This window comes from Diceros bicornis, chromosome 15 (assembly GCF_020826845.1).
Source record: "Diceros bicornis minor isolate mBicDic1 chromosome 15, mDicBic1.mat.cur, whole genome shotgun sequence".
Classification (NCBI taxonomy): Eukaryota; Metazoa; Chordata; class Mammalia; order Perissodactyla; family Rhinocerotidae; genus Diceros; species Diceros bicornis.
Window position 1 is genome coordinate 27,078,078 of NC_080754.1, and position 27,492 is coordinate 27,105,569.

Below are 27,492 nucleotides of genomic sequence, written 5' to 3' on the forward strand. Positions count from 1 at the left end.
TAACATAAAATAGAAATTAACTTTATTTCTCTGGAAGAAGCAGGTATCCATAGCTGGGGCAGCAACTTTGGCAACAGAGGCTGGTGGGAAAACACGGAACAGCACAGGGGAAGAGCTGGGTCAAAGAGGAAGCACTGGTGTCCCTCCAGGGCAGCCACCCTCTTGGTCTCCTTCCAACCCTGGGGCCTTGGGCCCTGGTCCCTGCCACAGAATGATCTGGCACCCTTGCTCTGCTTCCTGAGCCACCTCAGGCTATTTCCAGGCAGAAGATTCTAAGACCAGCCAAGTCCCATAACACATCCATGGCGAGGCCATAAGTCACATTCTGTCCGACACTCCAACTGCCCACCAGGGGCTCCATGGAGAAGGGCCCAGCCCTGGGAAGGGCCTGCCAGGTACTGGTCCACCTTTCTGTGTAGCCAACACACCCTCCCTGCCTGGGGACACACTCCAGCCCCAGGCCTTGCCAGGGACTGGAGCCAGAGGCAGGTCAGCCACAGGGCCTGCTGAGGCCACCCTCAGGCCTGCCTTCTCGGGGCCCCTTCCTGCACCTTGGCTGGGGGCACTGAGGGCTAAACCGAAGTTGCAGGGCCAGCGCTGGGTGAGGGAGGAACAGGCAAGACGGGGCTCCCAGGCTCCTGCTGCCTTGGCCTCACTGTGCCACTGGGAGCAGCAGGTGGCAGCAGGTCCTCCAGGCCTGGGCAGAGCATCTCCCTGCCCTTGTCAGATGGACAGGCTCAAGTGATTCCTTCAGGGCAGACCCTCCGGCTCTCCAGATGTCTCAGCGCCTAAAGGATCGGAAACAACCAGAAAGGCCCTCCATCAACAGAGTCTGGGATGTCCAGCGTGGGTGGCCACTGAGAGCGCCTCTCAGTGACAGGCAAATCAGTTGAAAACTGGTAGTTCTAGGCAATAATTTTGAAACTTATCATCTTGGGATGCCTTTTTTCTTTACTCTAATAAACTAAAAATACGAGATAAGCAGTCCTGTGTATTAGAGCATCTGAAGGCGACAGGCACAATAAAGCCTAAGTTTATTTGAACGCAAGTTAATAAGAATAAGCACGAGCTAATGGCTAACGTTCAATGACGGTGTCCCGTGTGCCAGGCACTTGCTGTGTGGTACGACAGACGCAGCTCTCCTGATTCTTCTAACCACTGCTGTGAAGTGGGCACCATCACTCATACACATTTACAGACAAGGACCTCAAGAGATCAGGACCCGTGTGGGGCTGACGCCGCCCATGAGCAGAAGGCAGGGCTCTAACTCAGGCCGTCTGTCCGCCACCAGAGCCCAACGACTCTGAAACCCACACCCACCAGCGCCTCTCCTGGGATGATGCTGGCATTTACCCATTTCAGCACTTTTGACTTGATAAAATTTTCATATATACATAGTGATACTATATATATCATTGTATGTTATTTATATATCTAGATATTTTGTTATATATACACATGAATTTTTTATAGGAAAGATTTTTTTTTGTTAGATGTTTCTTTAAAAAGGCATTAAAACTCTGTTACTTTAAACTGAAATATGAAATGAAAAGATGAGAAATATTTGTGTAAATCGTTGGGTCCTGAACTCCTGGCACGGGCTCCGGGGCGCTGTGGGAGAGGCCCGGGAAGCGAGCCCCCTGCAACGAGAGATGCTGATTCCCTTTTCACTCATTAGTTCACTACAACCACGTGCTAAAAAGTCTAAATAAACGCACTTAAGAGAAACTGTTTTCCCCCAGAACTGTCTGTGCCCCAGGATTGGGGCCCGCCTTCCCTCCGCTCGGCTGGGGAGCCCTGTGTCTCCTGGCCATGAGTGGCCTCAAGGTGTTGGGCTTTCTCCTGGAGTGGTGTGCCCCAGGACAGCCCTCCAGGGACAGGCAGGGGGCAGGGTGGGGCTTGCTCACTTGTGGTGGGCTGGGCCACAGGAGCCCAGGAGGTGGCAGCCGGCCTGCTCCAGGTTCCAGTCGAACATCTCTAGCACTTTGTGGCACTCGCCTCGCGGCCGCAGACCCAACCCAAAGAGCTGCTCCACCTGAGGAGCAGAGGGTGGTGCCATGGGACACACGGGCTGAGGGGCACCAGACCAAGGTGGGGGCAGAGGAGAGCAGAGGTGGGGGGTGAGGGCTGGGGAGAGCAGCAGAACCAGTCTTCAGGGTCCCTGAAAGCCAGAGTGGGCAGGAGGTGGTGGTACCTTCAGATACTGGGCAGCCCTCTGCACGCTCCAGCTGTGGCTCTGCAGGGCTGCCTGGCACTCCTCTGTGGTCACCCCATGCACCATGGCCTGCAGCTGGGCACACCCACCCCCACCTGTCAGCACCACTTGGGCCCGTTTCTCTGTGTCCCTGGGGCCCCTGCCCCTCCTCACTCGACAGCCAGGCCTGATACTCACCATCTGGATCTTATCTGCTGGCCGTCCAGCCTCTGGCCCGTCCCCAGGGCAGCCCCTCTGTGGCAGCCGAGTGGTGGCCCTCAGGGGTGGTGGCCGGGTCCCTGGGTTGCTGTTGTTGGTGGAGAAGTTGGCCTTGGGGTCTGGGGCAGCCTGTGGCATCGGTCGAACAGTAGCAGTGGGGGCGGCAGGGGCTGGGGTGCTGGGTGGAGGCAGCAGCAAGGGCACAGGCAGGGGGGCTGGCTCTTCAGGGCTCTGGGTCTCACGCAGGAAGCGCTGGTAGCGCTCCAGATAGGGGGGGCGCTCAGGCAGCAGGTAGTAGTGGGTATTGCTGACCTTCTTGCCATCGCGGACGATGGGCAGGATGCAGGGACCAGCTCGTGGGCCAGGGGCCTGGATCACCTGGGGGGTGGCATACTTGGGGTCCGAGGCGAAGCTCTGAGTGGTGGGCATGGTCTTCCCGGGTGAGCTTGAGAGCCGGGGTGGCAGCGGGGAGCTACCAGGTGGCACCAGGGGGCTGGGGGTCCTCGAGCCTTGAGGGGATAAGGGCTCCCGGGGAGGCACCCGGGGAGGGGAGGCAGGTCCAGGCCATCGCCCCATCTCCTCCTCGCCTGAGGGGGCTGGAGACAGCTCACCACGTGGGCGTGTGGGCCTCGGGGGGATGGGCACCCGGGGGGGCACCTGGGGCTTGTCATCGCCTGGCGGGCTGGGCGAGGGGACCAGCAAGCCAGCCGGGACCTGCAGCTGCTGCATGCACTCCTGCTGTAGTGCCTGGAAGATCTCTGCGGTCTGAGCCGAGTCGGGCGGCTTGCTCCCACCCTGGGTCGGGAGGAACAGGTTGTCCTCCAGGGGAGCGAGGAGCCGTGCCTGCTCGGGCACAAAGGCGTAGTTGGTCTCGCCCTGGCTGGGCCCAGCAGAGACCCCTGCATCCACCAGGGTGCTGTTGATGGAGCAGACCTCAAAGTCATCCTCATCTTGGGCCACATCGTCGTAGGCTGGAGGCGGGGGCAGTGGGCGTGCATCCCAGTCCACCACAGGCGTGGGATGCAGAGGCCGGGGCAGTGCCCGTGTGGGGCTCTGAGGCGGAGTCTTGTCCAGCAGGGAGCAGGCATCCATTGCCAGCTGTGCCAGCGAGGGCGCACAGGGCCGCGGGGCTGGGACCACGGGCTCCTCGCCGAAGTCAATGAGCGTCACCTCACCGCTGCCGCGGCCTGCCTTGGTGCCCGGCACCCGGGCCGAGGGCTTCGCCAGCCACAGCCCGCGGGGCAGGCCTGGCTTCCGCAGGCCCAGCCTCTTGAAGTCGCTGGACAGGAGGTCTTGCTCCTCACTCACTGGGTCGTAGGTTGGTTCTGCGATGGAAGGGAGACCCCGACAGGGAGGCAGCATTAGGCAGGGGGACAGGGAAGGTGGCTGTGGGGAAGAAAGCCAACTATCCCCCACCAACTCCCCACTCCCACTTCCTCCCAAGGTCAGCCCTCAGCGGCCAAAATTCTCAATGCACACCGACCCTATTCACACAGGAGGGCTGAACGTGCTCTGGACGCCGTCAGCCCTCTACATGGAACCCGTGCCTCCATCTCAGCTACAGCAAGGAACACCCCACACTTGGCTGCCTCTGATGCCCCCTCCATCAACACACGAGCCCAAACACCCCTGCTCACGGGCCCTGGTTAGTAATCCCTATCCCACCCCATTACGGCAGACCATTAGTGCAGGCAGGGGGCTATGGGATATCCCCCCCACCATCAAGGGCAACAGAACTTATCCCTGGAGAGGACAGAGCTCCTGACCCACCGCCGTGAAAGCCCAGACACAGCCTCTGCAGGTCCCAAAGGGAGTGGGACAGGGCCAGGCAATGGCAGAGAGAGGCGGAGGTGGGCGCCAGGACCACACATGCTTCAGAAGCCCAGGCTTTTGGGGTGGGGGAGAGGCAGGCATGCTGGGCCTGGTCAGCAGCAAAGCTCCCAGCATTCACCCACTCCACTCCCACCCAGCCCACCCGCCAGGGCTCTGTACCTTCCAGGAGGAGAGGAAGAAAGAGAGGAGAGAGGGGGCGGGGGCCGAGGCACCAAGAGCGGCCCCACTTACTCTGAGTGAAGATGGCAGGCTGAGGTGGGCGAGGTGGAGGCTCCCCTGCAAGAAAGGCCATGCGGAGAGTAGAGGAGGGCAGAGCAGGAGAGACAGAGGACAGGGAGGGAAGACAGCCAGACGAGAGGGCAGAGAGTAGGGAGGGAGAGAAAGAGAGCCGTGAATAGGGGCGAGTGACGTACAAACCCAACAGCAATGGGAAGCAATGGGGCGGCAGGATGGGAAAACCGTGTTCCGGAACGACAGGCCCAGGATCCGGGAGATGGATGAGGCTCCTGGCCAAGATGAAGCCCGTGGGGTGGTTTTGGCTCGGGAGAGGAGAACAGGATTAGGGGGCAGTGAGGAAAGCCAGGATCTGAGCACGGCGGGAAGGAGGAGGGAGGAGGGAAGCTGAGGCGGGCAGGCCAACGCAGGAGTGACCGAGGATGCCCACCTCGGCGGATACAGCTGCCTCTCATCTTCCACCCCACGCCCAGCCGGAGCCAGGGACACAGCTGTCCCCTTGCTGTGCTGACCCAACCATTCCAGAGCCAGAACAGCCGGCTCAGGATGGCCTGAGAAGACAGTGCCCCTCGTGGGAGGCTGATGAGCCGGGGGACGCCGGGAAGTTGGGGCTCTTACTTTTCACCCTTCCCAGATGCTGGGCGGATTGGGAGGCGCTCAGTTCCACGCTCAGCAGGTCGGGAGGGTCCATGGGGTTTCCCAGATACAGTCTGCGGGGAGAGAACCAGGTCAGGGGGTGGGGAAAGGGTGTGGAGGGCAGCAGTGAGGAATCTCTGCAGGAGATGCCGGGCTGTCCCACAGGGTCAAGCGGAAAACAAAAACCTGTGTGTGTCCAGGGGACCACCTCGTCCTAGCCCCCTGCAGACTTGGGTCTCGAGCACAGCACTTGCAACTCCCAGTAGCTCCCTTCTGCAGATCTAAGCTGTATGCAGGGGAGGGTATCATGGAGAGAGGGCAGACAAAGAGCTCCTGACTGCGGGCTGAAAAGCCTAGGACTGTATGGGCTCCGAGAAGACCCTACAAGGGCAGAGCTGGCCCTCTGCAACCCCCACGGCACACCAACCCACGCCTGGAGGCCACCTGCTGACACTCTCTTCTCCCCTACCAGGCCCAGGGGCATGGGGGTTGCACTCTCCTGGTCAGGGTGGGCGGGAGGCATCCTTCTGCCCCACTGCCAGGAGGCGCAGTAGGGGCTGGGCCACCCATCCTGCTCCCGATGCACCCTCAACCCCTGTGCCAACTGTGAGGATCTGGGACTTAGTCACTGGGGCTGATTAAAGCCCAGAGGAATGGGGCTGGGCTGGTCACGGCACACCAGGAACGGGGCAGAGGGTGCCGGGCCTCCTTCTGGAGGGTGTCTGTGCTCTCCTGCCCCAACTCTCTCAGGCCTTCGCCTGGCTCTTGTGAGCGAGAGACACAGGCCACCCTCCCAGAGCTTAGTGTTCTGGTGTGGTGGGGCACGGGGGTGAAGGGCCTGCCTCAGCACACTCCTTGGGGGCAGAAACCTGTGTCAGGAGAAGTCAGAGGAGAGAGAGCTGCAGAGAGCGTGGCCCGGAAGCCCCCTGGGGCCAGCAGGGAGGCATGGTGGCCTGGGCTGAGAAGTTGCCAGGTGGCTCCCTGGGGCGGGGCACCCAGGAAGTGACTAATTCTTCTCCTCTGTGTCCTCCCCAGAGCCCCCCCCCCCCATTGACCTCATCATTTCACTTCGAGAAGACGAAACCCCTTCCCTGAAGTGAGCAGGCGGGTGGGGGCGCTGAGCTGCTGCCTAACCTTCCCTCTGAGGTTTCCTCACAGCGAGTTCTGTCTGCCTTTGTGCCCTAGGCCTGACCCAGCAGCTCCTGTCCCCAGCACTCTGGTACTCTCAGCAGGAGAAAGGAAACTGCTACTCAATCGCTGGGGGTCATTAGAGAAGTTTTCCTACTTAACACTTCCAAAGGCTGTGCCCAAGTCCATGTCCCTATAGCCAGCGTGCCGGGGTGGGGCTAGGCTGCGGCCCCTGGAGGCCTTTCCACCAAATGGAGTGTGGATCCATCCTCTGAAGCTCCTAATCTCAGCTCTGCCTACAGGTAAAAGCTGCTGAACAATGAGAGACTCCCCCCACGGTCACGATGGGGACCTCGGAAGCCACAAGAGCCTGAGTCCCAGGGAGGGGCTGCTGGCCCTGAGCCCCAGGCAGGGCCCTGCCCGGTACTCACTCGTCGATCTTGTCGGGGAAGCCCCAGCAGTGGCGGGGGTCGCTGTCGCCATGCCCTGTGTGGATGAAGCTATTCTGCAGCGGCTGGCTGATGTCCTGGGCCGACAGGCCGGCCACAGAGGTCACCACATTGCGAGGGAAGGGCCCCACACACAGTGTCCGCGTGTTCTGCCCACGCCACCAGTAATTCTCAGCCCTGCCCAAGAGAGATGACATGGTGAACACCAGGGCGTGGTGGGACGGCCCCAAGGAGTGGGACCCTTTTCATACCAAGCTTTCTTTAGCCACGATACCTGACCACCTCAGCAGAGGGCTACGGCCCCAGAATCACCCCACCTCCTCCCAGCAACCCCCCATGACCTGCCTCTCCCCCAGGATGGGCCTGGCTATTTGCACACAGCCTTTACCCTAAGCTACCTACGTGGATCAGACAGCTTTTCCTATAGTTTACAAATAAGGAAACAGGTTCAAACAAGTGACATGACTTGCCTACAGTGACCAGAAAGATTGTGGCAAACCCAGGATTCAAATCCAGTTGTCGACCTGTAAAGCCAGTGCCCTTCTCACAGTACCTCCTTTCCTCCCTCCCCTCTGGCAAAGCCTGGGCCCCAGTCCTCTTCTGACCACCCAATTTCACTCTTCAGCCGGTTCCGGGAGTTCTGAGCTGCAGAGGCCCAAGGGAGCACCATGGCCTTAGCAGTGGGCCGGGGCCAAGCCCTCCAACCAGGACCCACCTCCTGCACTCAGCCCTTCACGCGTCTGGAAGCACCTGGGGCAACCCACACCTTCACGCCACCAGTTTACGTGTCTCTAATGCCTTCTGCCACCCCCTGGCAGGGCTGTGGGACCCTCACCCTTGTCCCCATCTCCCTCCTTGGGAGCTCTCCTCGTCTTAAACAAGGGGTCTAGAAGGGAACCTACCTCCCAGTGTGGCTGGACTGTGGGACCGCCAACCCCTCACTCTGACCTCAGATACAAAACCAGTTGAACGCGGCCTAAGCCTGGACTGGGGGTGGGGGCAGGCGGGCAAGAAAGAACAGAGCACCCTCCTGGAGGCTTCGAATGCTAAACAGCCAACAGGGATTACTCACACCTGAGAACGTGGGCAGAATCTGGGCTCAGGCAGAGGTGGCGACAGCATCATGCTGCTGTGGTGGACACATGTGGCACCAAACTGCGTGCCCTCACAGTCAACTCGCCACCTGTACGTCACCTGTCCGTGGCCAGGAGCGTAAAGAAAGGTCCCCTCCAAACTGCAGCCAGACTGGAGAAGGTGGGGGAGGATGGAGGCTGCAAGGAGGCAGCGAGGCCTGAGCACTTGGACCCTCCTCTGTGAGGTGATGCAGCCCCCTGGGGCAGCGTGACCCCCACACCGCCTGTTTCAGAGAGCAAAAGTTGAACCCCACGACACAGCAGTCCTTGGGGAGCCGAGAGGTGGGGTGGGGGAGGGGTAGGAGTCCAGCCTCCTTGTAAACAAGGCCGCTGACCAGCCCACCACAGACACAGCAACCCTGTGATTACCACCCTGCCCTCTGGGTGGGAAGGGCAGGAAAGAAAGGAAGAAGAGAGGACAATACCCGGGAAGGGACAAAGCCCATCCAAATTTAGCAGAGCCATTCCAAGAAGAGAACCCCCCACCCAGGGCCAGTTGAGGTCAAGGACCTCCTGTGAAGCGGGGCAGGGAAGAAAGCCTGGCACCAGGGTACCCCGCTGCTGTGCTCCCCCAACACCACTGGCGACCTGGGTTCCGTGTGCCCCTTCACGGAACTGTCTCAGGCACCAACCCAGGGCTGGACGTTGGACTCTGCTCTCCACACCTCTTCAGAGGTGCTCATTAACCTGGGTGAGAAACGCAGCTGAGGCAGAGATGCAGTGCAGAGTAGAATGGATTCACGTTCAAGGCCAGGTCTACCCCATGACCACGTCCCGCTGTGTGGACCCTGAGCAAAGCCAGACTGACAGGAGGTCACTCCCTCTGCTCCTCTCCTTTTGCCAACACAGCCAAGCTCCTCACACAGAAGCCTCCTTCGGACCCACTTCTGAGTGGGAGGAGAGAGCCAAGCCCACCTCCCTTTATTACAGGTATGGCTGAGGCAAGAGCCCCCACGACTGCTGGCAGTCCTGATGCCACTTCTCAAAAACGTCTTTGCTATTCGGGGAGGGGGAGTTGGAGCACAGACTACGTGTAAGAAAGAGATCTCTTTGGGAATTGCATCCAAACACTCAGAAGCAGCATCCTCCTGACAAGGCTCAAATGTAAGTCCCGAGATGGCCAAGGCTACATTGCACTGCCCACCCATCCCCTCTGAGGCTCGGTGGGGCTGGGGTACCAGCAGCCCAGAGAGAACCGAGGCCATTCCTTCCCACCCGGCCTGCTCTGGCCACACTCTGACTTGCCCTTCAGAGAACAGGCCAGAGTCTCCACGGCAACAGCAGGGCCAGGCAATCGGGCAGTCACTGCAGCAAAGACAGACACAGACGGGGAGTCCCTGAGGGAGTGAGAGAAGGCCCAGCACCCCCGGCGCGAGTTTTCTATTTCCTGCTGCCTGTCAGCGTCCTGGGACAAGCAAGAGGTGAGGCAGCACCTGGGAAACTGAGGCCTGGGCTGAGAACTGCCTAAGGCTGCCCCGCTCTACTGGGGACCAGAAGTGTCAGTCCTTGTCCCAGTCCTGCCTAAGGGAGGCCAGAAAAGGTTGACAAACGTTGCTTGAACTTTCTGCTCAAAACACCAGCTAGCCCACTTCTCTCCGGGTGTCCCAGGCAGCCCCTGGCCTCGAGGGACAGCACAGACCCTTGCTTCCCCCTCCCCCACCTACAACAGGAAACAGAGGCTCCAGGGACCAGGCCAGGCCAAGGACCTGCAAATGGATTTCAAAACCTCTGTCCCTCTTCTCCAGTTCCACAAAACAGAACATGAAAGTGCTGCCAGCATCCCAGCCTCCCAATGAGACCCCCTGGGAAAGAGCAGTCATCACGGTCCCTCAGTCTAAACAGAGCCTCACATGCCTGGCTGACAGAGCATTTAGGTCTCCTCTTTGTCCACTGCCTGGTCCCCCGAGAAGCACTGGGCCTACAGAATAAGTCAGAGCCAGGGGCAAGGGGGCTCCCAGACTCTGGACTAGGAAACAAATACCGGAGACAGAGCCACAAGCAGGGATCTGAGACTGACAGCAGAGCACAGATGCGGAGAGAGCTGAGAGCCAGGCTGAGAGCAGGCGGAGAAACACATAGAGACCCACACACACAAACCTGGACCCAAAGGGACGCACAGGAACAGAAAGCCCATCCACCCGAAGACATGGACACACAGCCAGCCAAACAAACACAGATATTCAGGCCCCGAGAAAACAAGGGGGCAGAGGTCAAGCTGTGGTACCACCGACACACAGGCCCACTCCCAAAGCCTCACCGGCTGTCGTGGCCTCCTGCCCCTCACCTCCCACCTCCTGAGCAGCTCCAGGAACCAAGGGCAGGCGCTATGGTCCAAGTCGGGCTGGTGGCCCTGGAGGTGGAGCCCAGCGAGCCCACACTGGAAGGCAGCAGCAGAGCTAGCAGCTGGGGCCAACTGGAGCCTGAGACGGAAGGGCGGGGCAGGGCACACCCACGGTGGCCTCCCAGGAGGAGCGGCTGTCCTGACCTCTCCTCACCTCCAGTGCTGACCCAGGGCGCTAGCTCCAGAGACACACGCCCCAGAAACACCCTGAGCTTCTCAGGAAGCTCCTAAGTCATCCCCCAGGGAACATGGGGCCCTGGCACACAGGTCCCCACTGAAAGCAAGGGATGGAGGAAGTAAAGACCTGGGGACTACATGGCACGAAAGGGGTCAGGTCCAAGGCCCTCTGGCTCCTGGAGGTGGGAATGGTTGTAGGCCTGGACTTCTGACTTAAGGTCCTGCCATGTACCTCCAGAGTGGCCCTCAGGCTGGTCTTCCTATTTCCAGACTGCTCCCCAGAGTGCCACGCCTGCCACCCATTCCCTGGCCCCTCAGCTCCAAACCACAGACTACATTCCTTCCTGTCCCCCAAGCCTCTCTCCTTCTAGAAGCTTTCTGCTTCCGTCCAACACCACTGACTCCCTGACCACAGACCCCCCCGGCCCAATGCAACTTGTTGGTATGCCATTCTTAGTCCCAGACACTGGGCCCAAAGACAGGGGGGCCCTGGTCGGGGCAAGAGGTGCTGGGTCCACAGTGGGTGCAGGTCACGTTCCTCCACAACCAGCCTGGGTTCCAGGGCCTACGCCATCACTCTGACCCAGACCCAGAGGCTCTCCCCTCTCACAACCCCCATGAGGCACCAGGTTTAACCAAAGGCTGCAGACCCCCAAATCTGAAGTCCAGGTAGAAAGGGCTCTGTGGGAAGCAGCCCCTGCCCCCATCCCTGCCTGGCTCTGAGTCAGAGAAGCCGGGAGCACAGGGAATTTCCTTTGCATCACTCCTCTTCCTGGTCCTCCATGCTCACCCCCTACGCCAAAGGCATCTCAAGCCTGCCCTGCCCCAACCAGTTTCTCCGACACCCTGGGGATCAGATAACAGAGGGTGGGGTGATGGTGGGTGGGGCCTCCAGGGCAGGTGGCTTGAACTGCGGGGGCTGCAGGTAGGAGAGGGTGACTCAGGAGATGCTGCCTGTGGGCAGAGACTCGTGTTGCCAGGTGTGAGGGAGAGGGAGGGTGCAGGAATCGAAGCCCTGAGAGGGGAGACTGGGGACAGAAAGGTGGAGGCGGGGGCAGCAGAGGATGGAGGGGAGCCCCAGGAAGGAGCAGTGGGGCTCAGTGGGAGGGCAGAGGCTGCCAGGAAGAGGGTGGGGCTGCTTTGGGTACTGAAAGGCACCCAGGTGGGTAGTTAAGAGTCCTTACCCTGGGAGGAGGTAGGGAGGAGAGGGCAGGACTACAAGAGGAATGTTCAAGAGTTCCAGAGTCCCCAGCTGTGGCCTTGAGGCCAGGCTGAGCCACTTCCTATGCCTCACCATAACACCACAAGGGCAGTTTGGCCCTGATGCACATAGCCAGGGCTAGAGCCAGGTGGGAACTGGGTGGTGGTGGTGGAGGCGGCGCGGTGCTAGACAGGGAAATCCCCGGGGAGCGGCAGCACCTGCGTACTTAACTCCGAGCACTCGGGTGGATGCAGGCCTGCCCTCTCCCGAGGCTGGATCTGGCCCACCACAGCCTGTGGGTCACCGGGGGACAGTGGAGGCAGAAGAGCTCTCACCCACAGGCCCCACCACCCCGCGCCTTCAAGGCAGTGCAGGTGCGGCCCCGAGCTCCCTACCTCCCCTCGATGACGGTGATGACGTCATTCATCTGGATGTGCAGCTTGTCTGGTTCCTCAAAGTCCTGAAGAGCCCGCATGTCAGTGGGCTGGGCCTGGGGGCAGAGACAGGTCACTGCCCAGCCCGGACCAACCCCTGCTTGGATACCCCAGCCCTCTGGGCAGACCAGGCCCCACCTCCAGCAGGAAGTCCCGCAAGGCGACAAACGTGGGTCTGTCCTCTGGCTTGTGAGCCCAGCACTGGACCATGACATTGTAGATGTCCTGGGGGCAGTCCTCAGGCCGGGGCAGACGCTCCCCCTCCTTGTCAATCTTATGCAGGATCTGGTGGTGGGTGGTGCAGTGTGAGGACAAGCAGAGCACTCAGCTCTTCACTTCCCATCTTCCCCCCAGCCCACGGAATAACTAGAGGTGCAGGCCGCCATGCCTGCACCCCAAAGAGGTCTGCCTACAGGGGCTGGCCCTATCCCCAGGCCTCTGACCCTCACCCCCAGGTCTAGGGCCTCTGGACAGGTGGCTGTGGCAAGGGCTAAGAATTCGAGCAAACCCCAGCCCATCCCTCTCCTGATCACTGGGGGCCCTTCTCTCTACTCAGCTATCTAAGAGGTCATGCAGACACAGGGTATGGGGGATGGGACTCCTGCAGAGAAGAGCCAGTCCAAGAGAACTAGGTTGTGAGCCCGGGATCAAATCAATGCCCCACCACCACCACCCTATGGGGAGCACGTCCCCAGCCCCTCACCTGACTGCCATTGAGGCCAATCCAGGGCTCCTGGCCATAGGTGAACATCTCCCACAACGTTACCCCAAACATCCAGGTGTCGCTGGCATGGGAGAAGGTGCGTGTCTTCAGGCTCTCGGGGGCACACCTGGCAGAGGCAGGGGTCAGACAGAAGGCCTCTCAGATCACCCTACCCGCATCAGCCCCAATAGACATAAAATGCTCATTCAACAAGATTGTAGTTGGCCCGTGTGCCAGGCTCAACAGCAGGTGTTGGGGACACGGTATGACATGGACAGGGCAGGACCTCTTGACCGTGGGAGGCACAGACTGGCAGTAAATCATCTATGCTCAGGTCTCTTATCCACACGCAGCCTGGGGCGGGGAGAGGGTGAAGGCCCCAGGTCAGGGGAGCAGGGAAAGGAAGAAGGTCAGAAGCTCCAGGGGCATGGGGGAGGAAGGGAGAGATTTCAGGCTGTCTTCTAACTGTGGTGGGAGGATGACAATTTCCAGATTTTGGGCAGGATCCTAGGATTTGGGTCATTTCAGCAGGAAGCTGTGGGTGGGAAATTTGGATAGGGCCTGGGGAAGAACCAAAATGGGTGGGAACAGTCACAGTGGCTTCACACAAATATCCCCACACTCCCTCCGGAACTCCCCCTTGGGTGAAGAAGAGAAACACCCCTGCAGTGAAGCCAGCAAAGTGGTGTTCCATGGGAGGCTGAGGCGGAGAGTGAGAGGCCGCTGCCCTGGATGGGAATCGGAGGATCACTCAGGGGATCGCTCATGAGCTGGCCCTGCCATTCAAAGGGGGTGGGACCCACAGAAAGCCACTCAACATCTCTAAACCTTGTGTTCCTCATCTGTGAAATGGGAATAACAACAACCTGCTCACTTCACAGGGTTGTTTCAACGGTGCTGCATAAAAAAATGTGGCCTTATAATTTACCATCTGAACCAGCATGCTTGAGTATGAAAGGGGGTGCTACTAATTACCCCAGGACAACAGGCATAATCCAGGATGGACAGTCACCAGAGTGTAAAGTTAGTTATTAATCAGGGTGACTGTACATCCTGGATTATAAGGGCTTTCTGGCAAGCAGAACTAGACTGACTCCTCCCACCCCAAAGCAGGGAGACCACTCTCCTTTGGGTGCCTCGGACACCAGAAGACCACGATGGTCTCAGCACAGGATAAGCTCACACAGAGGGCAGGGCCAAGTACCACCCCAGTGTGCAGGTAAACATCCCTGGTGACAGTCTCCGAGGCCCAGCGTGGTCTGGCCCTGCCTGTCGCTAGCTCTACCTGGAATGTGCTTACCAACCAGTCTTTGCCTGGCTAACTTCTCCTGACATTTCAGGAGCTTAATGTTGAATTCTCCAGGAAACCTTTAGAAGTCCCCACAGCACTCATCCCTGTGCATTCCAGTACCTGGCACACGGGCCCTCAAGAATTCCTGGACGGATGAGTGAACAGATGGGCACACAAGAAGGGCAGCCCAGGCCCAGAAGAGACAAGGGCTGCTGTGAGTATAAAAGGCCTTGGAAGCTGAGGCCTGGGTGTGCAGGGACCAGGGTGGGGCAGAGTGGGGTCCAGGCCCTGTGAGCTGGCAGCACCTGCCCCTCACCAGGCAAAGGGCACCTTGCGATGCTCCTGCATGACGTAGTGGTCATCATTCTGGGGGAGTGCTCTCATCAGCCCGAAGTCCCCAATCTTGACCAGGTCGCGGGTAGCCAAGAGCAGATTGCGGGCAGCCAGGTCACGGTGAATAAAGCGCTTGGACTCCAGGTAGCCCATGCCCTCAGCCACCTGCACAGCGTAGCGGCTCAGAGTACCCAGGAGGAAGTGGCCCTGGTGCTTACGCAGCCGGTCCAACAAAGATCCCAGAGGCGCCAGCTCTGTTACCTGAGGCCACAGAGAAGGCAGGAGGAATAAGCATGACTGAGCCCTGCCCCTCCTTCAGCACCCAGGCTGGGCTCCCAGTCCCTCTCCTGAAGGCCTGCCAGAGCCATGCTCGGTGCCCCTTCCTGGCCTGTCCTCTGGGGACCTCTAGGAGTCCTACAGCTTCCCAAGCCTCTCCCTCTAGGCAATGTGGGAAACTGAGGCCCAGAAAAGCAACCCAAAGAGGCTCAGGTTAGAAATTCCAAAAACTAAACTCTAGGGCCAGCCCCTCCCATGGGTGTAACTCTCTGCCAATGAACATGAGCAAAATCCAGAGATGGACATGGCTCCAGTGGACACCGTCAGTACTGGGCCAGGCCCATGAGCCCCTCTGCTGTATCAGGTAGGGGATCCAAAGCAGGATCTGGGGGACCTCTGACCTTCGTCAGGCTGAAGGGAGTAACCACAGCACAGGCAGGAGGATGGGGGGACCAGAGGCCCAGAGACCACAGCCCCTCCCTGTATTCACCATCTTCATGGGTGGCGTGAGCACCACACCATAGAGGCGAATGAGGTTTCGATGGTCAAGCGAGTGCATGGCATTGACCTCCCGGATGAAGTCGTCCATGGCCTCTGGCTGGCTCAGCACATCAGGCTTCAGGCACTTCACAGCCACACTCACCTGCCCAGAGCGGGATCACAGAGAATCAGGACAGACCCCACCCACCAACGCTGAGCCAGCCGGCTCCTCCCTCCAACTCAGCTCAAACATCTCTGCCTCCGAGCTGCTCATCCTGGTGGGTGAGCATGTCACAGGTGCCTGTGGCCTGGCTGGGGGAGGACAGCTGGCTGACCCCCAGGGGCCATCAGCTGGGCCTCCCCTCCCTGGGTGAATGCCCAGGTTAAATAGCAACCATAAGGTAAAAGATGACCAGTATGACAACAGAATACTAAACTGTCATAATAAAATGGAATATTAAAAGCATTTTTGGTGTGAAAGGAAAATGCTTTCAATATAATGCCAAAAAACTAATCTATGGTGACAGAAGTCAGAATAGCGGCTTCCCTTGGAAAAAGGGGCTACACAGTGGAAGAGACATGAGGGAGCCTTTCTGGGGAGATGGAAATGTTCTCCATCATGATCCGGGCATTGCTTACATGGGTCCACGCACATGTAAAAATTCCCTGAGTGTAACCTCAAGAACTGTACGCTTTATTGTTTACAAGCTATCTATCCTCTGGCAAGAAACTTTTAAATATGATACCAAGACCCAAGGGCAAGATTTAAAAACTGTATCCAAAATTAGTATCTTAATTAAATTCAACAATATACCTGAGAAGGGAGAAAAGGCAGAAATGCTAACTCTGCTTCCTCTGAGTGACAGGATTACAGGCAATTTTTTTTCTTATTTTTTAAATAGTTTCCAAACTTTATTATAAGTAAGTTATTTTTATAACTGAAAAAAGAAACAGACGTGTCTAGTTAAACCTGAGCACAGACTCCAGGGCGTGCCACTGTGCGACCTATTCCCAGCTCCCTTTACGTCCCAGCAGAGTGGACAGATCCACCTAGAGGGCAGAGCAGGGCCTCACCCCAGAGGACCCAGAAAGCTCACCGTCTTCCCCGAGGGGGCGTCCCACTCGCCCCTGCGCACCACGCCAAAGGAGCCATCTCCCAGTTTCTCGAAGAGATGCAGGTCCTTCTCCCCAATGAGGCAGGTGAGGCTCTGCAGGGGCCCCTCCCCTGTTGGGCCCCCTGGGGTGGGCGAGGTCTTCCGGAAGGTGCTCTGAGAGTGATGAGGGGGGAACTCAGCCTCCAACCGCTTTCCACTGAACACCTGTTTGAAGGCAGCCAGGGGCCAGATGGAACCCTGAGGTCCCAGAGCCAGTCACTCAGTCCTGCCCCACTTGGTCCTGGGATAGGCCTTCAGATATGTCCTGGCTTTGCCAAACTGCAGGCCCATGCCCCCTCCTGATCACACCCCCAAACGGAACCCACAGTTTGGCCTCAGGGTGTGTGCCAGAAATGGACTGACATGCATGTAGCTTGCGGCTACTGTGGCCCCACACCCAGCTGTGGGGTCAGCGACAACCTAAAGCCACTCCAGGCATCACCTTCTGCCCAAGCCGTCCCTCCCTTTCCCCTCTACCCAGCACAGACTCCAGCCCTAACCCGAGCAGATGGGCAGGAGCCTGAGGGGCCCTCCACAACCACCTCCCCGTCCATTTTTAGCCCTGGCCCCTTTTCTGAGTTGCCCATTTGGCGCTGTCTGTCCACCCTCCCCAGGGAGTCGGCTGCCCTTCATCCTGCCAGGGGAGAGGATAATTTGAGCCTGAGGTTGGACCGTGAGTGTGTGTGGGGGTGCAGATGAAGCAAGGCTTTGCTGGGGAAAGGCCTGGGAAGACAACTGGGCTTCTGGAGGGGCACCTAGAGCTGAGGCTCAGAAAGAAGGAAGATTACCAAAGACTCTGCAGCCTGGGCTGGAGAGGGAAGGGCCGAAGGTCAGCGCACAGGAAGAAGGAGGCCCTGAAGGTCAGAGCTGGCCCCGTCAGTCTGACTTGGCCACCCCACTAGGGCATCCAAAGCCTTGGCTTCAGGCTGCAGACTCTGCCCAGTTGGACCCCTGCCCCCCAACTTTGGAAGAGCCTTATCTGTATGGGGTAGGGGGTGTCTCCAATCTGGAGGGCTCTTCTGGCTGCTGCTCTGTCCTTCCTCCCAGAAACTGGAATCCCTTAGGTTTGCAAGCAATGTTCAGCTGACAAGGCCATTCACAGCCTTTACCACAAGGGACCCTCCCCACAGCCCTGGGAGGTGAGCTAGGCAAGCGTGGCCAGCACTATTTTACTGAAGACATGCCTCAAATCCGGCCTGGGGGCCTCCTGCGAGTCGGTAGTAGATCCAAGACCCCTGAATCCTGGCACACTGCACAGCTCTTTCCTCATAGCTTCACCTGCCCCACATACTTATCCTTCCCTAAAACCCTAAAACCCAGAAAAGGCCACAGGATCCCAAGAGACAGCCCCTTTGCTAGATCACAGCCAGGAAATCTCTGCTGCCCAATCTCACTCCAGCTGTTCTGCTCTGCCCGTCCCCCACCCCAGCCCTGAGGCCAGAAGTGGGGAGGGAAGGCTCTGGCTGGTTCACTTCCTCCGGTATTGTCTTCCAGACAATGGGCAAAGTTCCACTGAGTCAGACCAGGGACTCACCACTCCAGAGACCCAAATTAGGGCAAAGGGCAGGGGGGCAGGCCGAGGGGAAGGAAGCTGTCAGCAGGGCCAGATGACCAGAGAAACCCTCCACAGACTAGGGAGGGGGAGGAGGGAAGCAAAGCAAAGATATCCCAGGTCCAGACAGTCCCCACCACCCCATGCTGGACACTGGCCCCAACACTCAGACAGAGCAAGGGCTCAAGTTACGGGGCACTTGTCAACAAGCACCCAGCACTCCACAGCGGGAGGGATGTGAAGCCATGGCTGCACGCAGGCCGCTCACGTGCCATCTCTGGCGGAGACAGACACTCAGTCAGGCAGCTCTACAAGTACCCTGCCCGATAAGACCCTGGAGGACGGAGGTCTGTACAAAGTGCGAGATGATACCTGCCTGGGAACGGGGGAAGGTCCCCAGCACAGACAACAGAGTGGGGCCCCGCGAGGCTGCCCACCCCATCTCGCTCCTTGTTCACACACCTTACTCATCCAGGACTTGCGTTTGCACATGGCCTTTCTCCTCTTCACAGCCTCCCACAGCCGCCGCTGGCCTGCGCGGAGGGAAGGGTAACCTGTGTGGTTAAGGCGGCTCACACCCCCCAGAGATGCTGCTGCCCACTGGCAGGCTTCCTCAGTCCCCGAGGTGGGTCCACCACTAGACACCACACAGCACAATGACACCAAGGAAATAAACTGTCCCAACCAACCAGGGGCTGCAATTAACCAGACGGCCACTGCATTCCACTTCTAGCAGTGGTTCTCAAACCAGATGGAGGGGTTTAACCACCAAAACTGAACAGTACTGTTCTTTTCCCAACTCTCAAGGGGAAAAAAAAAAAAAAATCAAAGTAACGGATAGAATTTTCCCAATTTTTAGTTTTCTCTCATATAATTTTATTACGTTACTGGCATCAGACACCAACTATCCAGGCCAAAAGTAGCATAAGTGTCTAATTTAGCACATTATAACTTATTTAGCTATTTTAAGTTGAATGCATTAATAAGTTTCTAATGTTCTACAGAGAACACCATGACTTTCTAGACGCTACAACCACCACTTTTAGGATAAATACACAGAAAAGAAATGAGTTCAACTTACAGAGCAGATCTTTGACAGAGAGACAAAGAGAGGAAGAGATGGAGTAATAGAAAATTAGCAAAGTATCTAAGGGTTTTTATCTTCCCTTCTCCAGAGATCACTGGACATGGACCACTTTGGGGTTCCAAATGAAGAGAACAGACCCAATTCTACACTTATAAAGGAGGAGGAGACAGAAGAAATACGTCCTACAAATGTCCAAACAAACAAAAAGCGGTGCGTAATTAATCCTGGGTAGCCAGAGCTTTAAGACTCCTCAAACCCCAAATCCCCTTTACCACCGCCAACTGTCCTCATGCACTCACTGTGGGCAGCATCTACTGATGCCCTTCCCCCCACCTCGGGGGCTGCTGGACAGGCAGTGAGAGTTCTCAGCTAGGCCAGCCCATGGAATAAAGGGGGAGGGCTATTCCCTGAGGTTGGCCATCCTGAGGATAGAGGAGGTAAAGGGTCAGTGGGGAAACGACAAGCAAGGCCAACCTCCCCACCTACCAGGCCGGCCCATGCCAATCTTCTCCAGGTCCTCATTCTTGACATACTCAAAGTGGGACAGGCGGGTGACGTTGAGGTCGTCGCGAAGCCGCAGGAAGTACTGTTGCAGTTGCACCTCGGACAGCAGCTCCAGCAGCCAGCCTGTGCCCTCCTCCGGCTGCATGCTGCTGCTCCCCAGCCTCTGTGGGGACCGAAGAACGGCTCAGGGACCAGGGGATGCAGGGAGCAACAGGGAACCCTGCCCCAAGTGCCCTGGACTCACCCACATCCTACTATGCTGCTGCGGGGAAGGACTCAAACCACTGTCTCCCCTAAAAGGGCTGTATAGAATGCCTATACTCACCCGGCCCGTCCTGCCAGCAACAGAGGTAGAATTAGGGCAGCTGGGATAGAGCCCAGGCCCTGGAGTCAGGGTCTTACCCTCAAATTCTGTGGTCCATGGCCCAGTGACCTGAGATCAACCCCTCTGTTCTCAGGTTCTCCATGGGCTCTGAAACTCTCCTATGGTCACAAGTCCTTTGAGAATCTGATGAAAACGATCGATTGTGTCTCCAGGAAAATATACACATTCTCACTCATAAAGTTTTAATGAAAAATTGGGGGGGGGGTGCGCAGTGGATACACCATCCCTTGAGACCCATCCATGGGCTCCCCAGACCTGACGGACCCCACAGAAAGAGCTTGGACTAGATGAGCTCTAGCTAAGTTCCTCCCAAAGCCTGACACCACCAGAGCCTCTCCCCAATCCAAAGACCACTTCACAGGCTGCCACTCGAGCGCCACCAGAACCACGGTGAGGGGAAGACAAGAAGGAGGGTGGGGGCTCAAAGAGGCAGCACTGCTCAGCTCCCGTCAATAGCTTTCATAACAGACTGTGGCCCAGTGTCGTCAAAGCTTTCAATTTTTTCAAGAAATACCAGAAATCTGAATGTATATGTGAAATTGTGCCATTAAAAATTTTTTTGTAAAGGTAATATATGCACATGGTAAAATATTCAAAAGGCACACAGGAACCATAAAGTCTCATTCCCTCCCTCACTGCACAGCCACCTAGCTCCCCATCCCCAGAGCCCGCTGCCATTAACGACTCTTAATCGTTGCAGACTTTGCCTTTCCCCCACACAAATATTCACACGTTACCCACACCATTCCGTTCCTTGTTTTCACTTAACGTTGTATCTTTCTCTCGACTTTTTAACTATGTCGACAAATTCATGTCTGAACTGCACACACACGCGCGATGTGCTGCCCAAACAGAACACATGTGCAGGCCACAATCAGCCAAAGGGCCACCAGTGAGTGACCTCTGGGCCCAGAAAAAAGAGGCCGGTGGCACCCTCAAAGCTAAGCAGCCTGACCCACTGGACACCTCGAGCTGAGGGCTTGGCCAGGCCAGCCCCTGATCGGTATTCAATCCCCACTGAGGAAGACAGGCAAGAGGCAAAAGGTCAGCTGCCCCGTGACCCCCTCCTCCCCAACTCAGAGGTGGCCTTGTGCCCCAGCTCTCATCACAGGTTGCACTAAGAGAAGCAGGCGCTCATAGCTGCGGCCCAGCTTGAGCCTCCTGCCCCCACAGTTCCCAGCGGTGCTGCCAACCCAGTGCCAGGAGTTCAGCCTTTCCCAGGCAGCTCAGAGTGACAAATGGGAATGAGAAGCCCTCAGTTCAAACCCTGGCTCCTCCACCAAGGCGGCTGGGCCAGAGGGGGGTTTCCAAACTTTAAGTTGTAACCTTTTACCCAGATGGTTCTCACGAGGGCTTGACAACCCCCTAGGGGACACTTCTGGTTGTCACAATGTTGGGGGCCACTAGTGGCATTTAGTGGGTAGTAGGGGACAAGAACACGAGTTATCCACCAATGCCCAGGACAGTCTCACCTCGTCTCAAATCCCACACAACTTAATTCATGCAGGTGAAAAATCTGCTTATCATCATCTGAACCTAAAATCAAATTCCATTTTACACGTGAATAGAAAAGTATTTTTGCAGTTTTAATACACATTGAATTTTCCTGGAACGGACCTACTGTGTAAACTGAGGGAAAACCGGCCTCTGCTTTGTTCAGAACTTAGCAAAAGTTGTCCACTATTCAGAAAAATGTCACTGAAGGCAACCCGTCCTTATTATATCAAAACTCCCCTCTCAGTCAGCACCTGGAGATACTGCCTTTGTGGTTCTACCGGAGGGCTCAGCACCTGACAACTTTATTACATCAGATGTACGGACACATTGCAATTCATGAAATGTTATAACTCCTTTCCTTTCATTTCTCCTTCATGTTACAGATGGCGTTATGCTGACTATCCACACAAACACACAGTAAACAGGTAATATTTCTACTAATTTTATTTAAGAAGAATAACAATAAAAATAACTCCAACACTTCAACTACACTTAACTATATGCTGGGCACAGTTCTAAGCATTTAGCTGTATTAACTCACTTACCCTCAACAAAACCATCAGCTACAAACAACAGGGTGTGGGCTTCAGAGGGCAGGGCACCACTGCTCTCCAGAAGAAAGACCCCAAGGTGCACTGTGAAAATCACTGACCTAGGCAGTGACCAGGCAGGGCCAGCCAGCATTTCCACCGTCACTACCCTGTCCCTGGAGCAAAGTGATCCCACCTCCTACACAGCGAGCCATACGACGGGGCTTGCCACAGGGCAAGCGGTCTGAAGGCCCCCTCCTCCTCTTTCCCAGTCCCCAAGTCCCAGGGCTCCAGTCTCCCCATTCCTAGACTCCTCTAGGGTAGGAGGCAGCTGCTCCTGAGAACAGCTCCAAGTCGTGTCCTGGGTGGTCAGGTTGGGGGAGATCCAGAGGCCCCTCCCCTGAAGCTGCTTAGAAAGCACAGTCCGGCCTGTTCCTTTTCCCTGAAACATCAGCTAACAAATCTCCCTGCTTAGCTGGACACTCCTCTCCCTGCTCCCCGACCCCAGGAACAGGCCTGCTCTGTGCAGATGGGTGTGTGGGAAGACTGGGATGAACACTGGGATCCTGGTGAGGAGAAAGCATCAGGGTCCCAGTACTGCCTCTACCACCAAGCCCAGGGTGACCCCCCCAAGTCCCTTCCCCTCCTTTAACCCCCTCTCCAGCCCAAGTGTCTTTGTCTGTGAAGCAGTGAGCGTGCTGCAGCCTCCCCCAGCTCTGACAGTCTCCAGTGCTGTGTGTGCCCGGCCCCCAGCACAGCCTGGAGCCTGCACACCTGTGTCTGACGCGTGCAGCTCTTGTGGCTGGCATGCACACTCCCGCATACACTTTTCTAACACACTTGACAACAAGAATGCAGCAGCCGGAGGGTACAGGCTGCTCGGCCCAGATGTCCCTGTCAAGCCCTCACCGGAGGTGCCCCTCAGCCATTCGCACTCTTGCTCTCTGCCCTCAGTGAAGCGCTGGTTCTGAGAAGCTGATGCAATTCCCGCTCAGCCCGACCCCCACCCTCAGCCCCCCACTCACTGTGTATAGCCGTCGCCGTAGTCTGGCCAGGAGAGGGAAGGAGAGCTCTAGGCCAGGGAACCGACGAGCTGCTGGCATCTCCACGGAGGAGCTGGACCCCCTGACTGGGTCACTGGGGCTCTGGCCCGAGAAGTGGAGGAGCAGGGGTGTCAGCTCCTGAATTTCAGGTTCTGCCCAGAAGGGAAGTTAGCCAGAGGTCTGCCCCAGGAGTCCCAAAATCCCACACCAGGGGTGGAAAACGGGGCAGAAGAATAGGGTGGGCCCCTTTTCTCAGCTGCACAGCTGTTTCCACAGCTGGCTAGTCTGGTAGGGAGCAGATCAGCTCTTCTCTGGGCGGACTGCAGCCTAGGTCCTCTGTCCTATTTCTCTGTCTTCTCTCCAGTGCAGTGGTCACAGCTCCAGCCCTACTCCCTGGCTCCCCCACCCGACTGCCCGCCCTCCCTCCTTCCTCCTCCCTCCCTCCCCAGCTGAGCAGCTCTGACACTGGCTGAAAAAGGACCTTTCTGAATCACTGCCAAGAGGGCGGCGGGAATGGGGGGACTCTTCCTCCCAGCCACCCGCGCTGGCCCCCCTGCCTCCCCATACACAAGGCCCCCTGTCTCTAGCTTCCATCCCAGCCCCCATAGTTGCAGACAACTCCTGGGATTTTAGGGTGGGGGCAAGTGAATCAAGTAGCAATGTACAAAGAAGGGTTGCAGGCCCCCATATAGGCTTGTCTGGAGCTGTGGGGGCTAGGACACAGCCCGAGTTGGGGGCTTAGACCCCAGAGAGTCATTCCTGGACTCTGCAGGCAGACTGTTGAGAGACCCTCCCCCATCTCACAGTCCCAGTCTTGGCTGGGCGTCTCCTGGCTCAGGCCCTAATGTGGCCCTGTTACCCTGGTGCCCGACGGAAATAGGAGGCCGGCAGCCTGCCAGAGTGGGGCAGTCTAGCCAAGAACAAGGGGTGGGGGTGGGGGGGTAAGGAATCTCCTCCCCCTCCCTGGGGTTGCCTTGTCTGCTGCCCACAACCCCCAGGGTGCCTCCTCCTCAAACCAGCTGGCCAAGACCCAAAGCCCCCTCAAAACAAACAAATATGCCCCTAGACGCTGCTGGGATGCCCCCACCCCAAAGCTGTAGGGTTCCAGGCTGTAGGACGTCTCATGTATAGCACCCACACACAAAGACAACAGCCCCAGCTAAAGGGAACTGGAGACACTCCATCAAGCCCCCGTGGGCCCCCTACGTTCCTAGAGCTGACAAATGATCCCTCTGCCCCTCCTCAAGAGCACCAGCTGCTCTTACACCCCTCCTCCCTACAGCCCCTAGACACACCTGACAGCTGCAGGAAGTCCTCTCAGGCTCCCTCAGCACCACCCCCCAGCCATGTCGAGGGAGCCCCTGTTTCTTGCACACTGCTCTCTTGTCCTTATCCAGCTGGCCAACAGCTCTGGCAGCCCCAGCTGGCTGGTGGGGTAGGCAGCTGGGGTGAGAGAGTTTTGGGGAGTCAGCATCCCAGGCTCTCTTTCAGGGCCTCTCTCAGTGCTTGATCTCCTTGACGGAGCTATCTGAAGAGACACCATTTCCTGGTCTGACCCCGGGGAGTGGGAGGGGGGACACCCCTAGCAATCAGTCCCTCTTCTCTAGCCCCATCGTCATCCACCACCCATGCTTGTGGAACCAGCCAGGTGCAGCCTGCCCTCAGTCCAAGTGAATCATCAGTCTGAGGCTGGGGTCAGAGGAACAGATATGATGAGGTCAGGCCGAGGTCACACTGGAGCTGACTTTTCCCCAGACCCTGGCAGACAATGCCCACAGCTCAGAGGAGCCTACTGCCTACCCTCCCTCCAGGCACCACCCTGAAGGAGACCCAGGGACCTGACTTCAAGGGACAATTTAAGCAGGATTACTCCCTTTACTGCATGATGGGGGCTGCTGGATTGGAATGGCCCAATTAAAAATTCTAGCCATCCCCTGAAAGATGTGCCCCAAATCCACTAGAACCTCATGCCTGACTCTTTCTTTGGACATCAGATAAGAACAAGTCTCAGCAGCATGCTCAGCAATCCAGCTGTGGGAGGTTATGAGGAAAAGCAAAGCATGGTCAGGGGTCAGAGCTCAGGCCAGCTCCTGGATCCCTTCTCTCAGCCCTGGAAAAGAGCCCTCACCTCTCTGCCCGCCTTGTCCTGTCAGCTTCTGCCCTCTGCTGGCCAAGAGAGAAAGTGCTTGATCTTCAAAGGGAAGGGTATCGCCCCCTAAATACGTGGATCATCTTTTCCAAAGCAAACCGGGACATTTGGCTTGACATGCTTATTCAAAAGGCCAGTAGAGGGGAATGTCCAGCACACAGGGACTCAGTGCCCATAAAAGACTATACCCAAATCCTGGCAGTGCTTCCGGGGCTCCCATGGGGCTGAAGAAAGCCCAAAGGGCAGCTTAATTGGGTCCCAGGGGACCCAGAGACACTAAGGCAAATGTCAGCATCAGTAATTCACCACCCCTGACTCGCCCCACCTCTCCCCCCCTACAAACACACCACTCTTCTTTACCCAGCCTGCCAGCCCCCAGGACCTGTCCTGGGGCCCAGGGACACAAGACACCCCTCACTCCTGCCAGGCTGCCGCAGAGAGCAAGGCTGGGCCCTCAGCTCCTGATGGAGTCAGGAGCCCGGGTACCTGGCTATCCCCTAGACTTCCCCCATTACCTGCTGTCCCTCCTCGCCCCCAGCCAGGCGCTGATATGCAGATCTCTCCCCCATGGAACCCCAAGAGCAGCGTTAGGGCCAGGGAGGGGAGCAGAACCCTCCCGCACCCCCGCCCCTCCAGCGGCACCGGCGGCGTCACTGCCCTGCGTCCTGAGGGGCTGGGCCTCCAGCATCCTCTAAAAGGACGGCAAAGGCTGCTAAAGCCCCAGCGGGGAGGGCCCGGTCCGTGGCCCCCGCACACACCCCACAGCCTCCTCTCCTCCAGGGCCACAGCCCGAGCTGGCGGGGGCGGTCTCTCCCGCTGGGCCTGCGGCCGGCCCCTCCCCCATGCCGTCCCAGCCTCCATTCCAAGGAGTCGCCGCCTCTCCGCAGCGCCACGCCACCGCTGACCCCCCGAGAGCCAGGTGCCGGGGGCCCCGACCTCCCTGAGCACAGAGCCACAGCCCTCCTCAGCCCCTCGGCCGCCTCCACGACCCCAGAGCTCCGCGGCCACTTCGGTCCTGGGGGTTCAAGAGCCCCCCTATTCCATTGACAATGGGGTCCATCCAAGATGCTCACAGAGGAGAAGCCCCCGTCCTGACTAGACCTGAGACCCCTCCCTCTAAACAGTGGGGCCGGAAGCCCATCCCTCCACCTGCCGGGCTTCCACTCGGCTCCAAGAACGCGCCCACTTGCCGGGCTCCCTGCCGCTCCCCTCCGCACTCCACTGCTCCACTCACCCGGCGCCCAGCGAACCGCCAGGCCCACTCCGCGGCCGGCCGGGGAAGCCACGCCTCTGGCACCGAGCGAGCCGCAGCCGCCCCGGCCCCGCGCCTCTTCTCCACCCGGCCTTGACATCTCCCTGCCTGTCCCCCACGACTGCACGGGACGCGCTGTGCGCATGGGAGCTCAGGCGGGGCAGAGTACTGGGGCTGACCTCTCTGGCCTCAGCAGAGCGCCTCGAGTGCCCACACTCCCTGCTGAAGGAGCCCTCCAACACCGCCCACGCAGGGCTCTGTCACCCAGCGCTGGGGTGAGGCCACTACTGGCAGAGGAAGTCCCACTGCAGAGGCTCCTCCTCTCCCTCCAGCCCCAAGGGCCCCAAGGCCGCACATGCACACCCTCTCATTCTGCTGGCATCTGAAGCATCCACTGACTCCTCAGTACCAGGTATTTAGGGCTGAGCTCAGAGCACCTTCACCCCTTCCCGGATTGGGGTAGAGGAGGAGGAGGATGCTGAGACATCCCTCGCCCCCGCGGCACCCACCCCCCAACCTCAAGCCTGAGGAAAGAGACCCCAGGAGGGCACTAGGGGAGTTCCCATAAGGCTCAGTCTCCTCACAAGCTCCTTCTCCACCTTGAAGCATGCTGGGGCGGCAGGCAGAAGCGCCTCTGCATCTTCGGCAGAAATTACTTTGGGGAGCAGCTGCAAGAACCCAAAGCCAGGAGGCTGTGGAGGAGAGGCTGAAAACGTCAGGCCCATCTCTTCCTCCCCTGGTTGGATGAAAGGTCTGGTCCAAACCATTCCTCCTTCCTGCTTTCTCCCTACCTCCTCCCCCATAAACCCCCTGCCTCCTAATGCCATCCGGTTATAAGATATCCACAGGATCCAAACTGCCTCTAGGATTTGGGGAGTCTGCCCCACAGGTACCCCCCTTTGGTCTATAACTTGCCCCCTATCTCTAAAGGCAGCCAGGAGCAGCCAGGAACCAGCCTGCCTCTGCTGTCCACTCCCCTCCCCCAGCCTCTCCAACAGCATCAGTGAAGTGACAAATCCACACTGAGGAGCAGACGTGACATGTAATTTCCGGCCAAGAGGATTTTTCCAAAACAATCTACCGTATTCTCGGGAATATATGCCAACCCTGCCCTCCAAACCAGCCCTCTTCCACCTCTGCCCTCCCTCTTCTCCAAGCCCTGGAGGGAAAATAACTTACTGGGGAGGAGGAAGGGGACTTTATAGCTCCTCTCCCAGACAGAGGATTATCTTGCTTCCACATGCCAGCCCCACCAAGCCCGGTCAGCCTCAACTCAC

At 58.0% G+C, this 27,492-nt stretch overlaps 1 protein-coding gene across 11 annotated transcripts; it reads right to left on the bottom strand.

Annotated features, from left to right (window-relative positions):
* Positions 1-25,679, bottom strand: TNK2 (tyrosine kinase non receptor 2). 11 transcript variants are annotated; one of them, XM_058556002.1, is made up of 18 exons: positions 22,797-23,178; positions 19,342-19,522; positions 18,231-18,301; positions 16,160-16,381; positions 15,073-15,225; positions 14,290-14,567; positions 12,683-12,809; positions 12,118-12,264; positions 11,941-12,035; positions 6,676-6,870; positions 5,099-5,190; positions 4,660-4,785; positions 4,478-4,522; positions 3,347-3,738; positions 2,393-3,256; positions 2,195-2,290; positions 1,908-2,035; positions 1-788 (listed from the first exon to the last, which is right to left on the bottom strand). In XM_058556002.1, exons 1-18 carry the CDS (start codon positions 22,872-22,874, stop codon positions 782-784), a joined length of 3,297 nt encoding a protein of 1,098 aa, XP_058411985.1. In that variant the 5' UTR covers positions 22,875-23,178; the 3' UTR covers positions 1-781. The 11 variants fall into 11 exon arrangements, with proteins under 11 accessions (XP_058411985.1, XP_058411983.1, XP_058411982.1 ...); XM_058556000.1 differs by having other exon boundaries at positions 2,393-3,738; positions 16,160-16,330; positions 22,797-23,179; XM_058555999.1 differs by having other exon boundaries at positions 2,393-3,738.
* Positions 25,680-27,492: the final 1,813 nt, after the last annotated feature.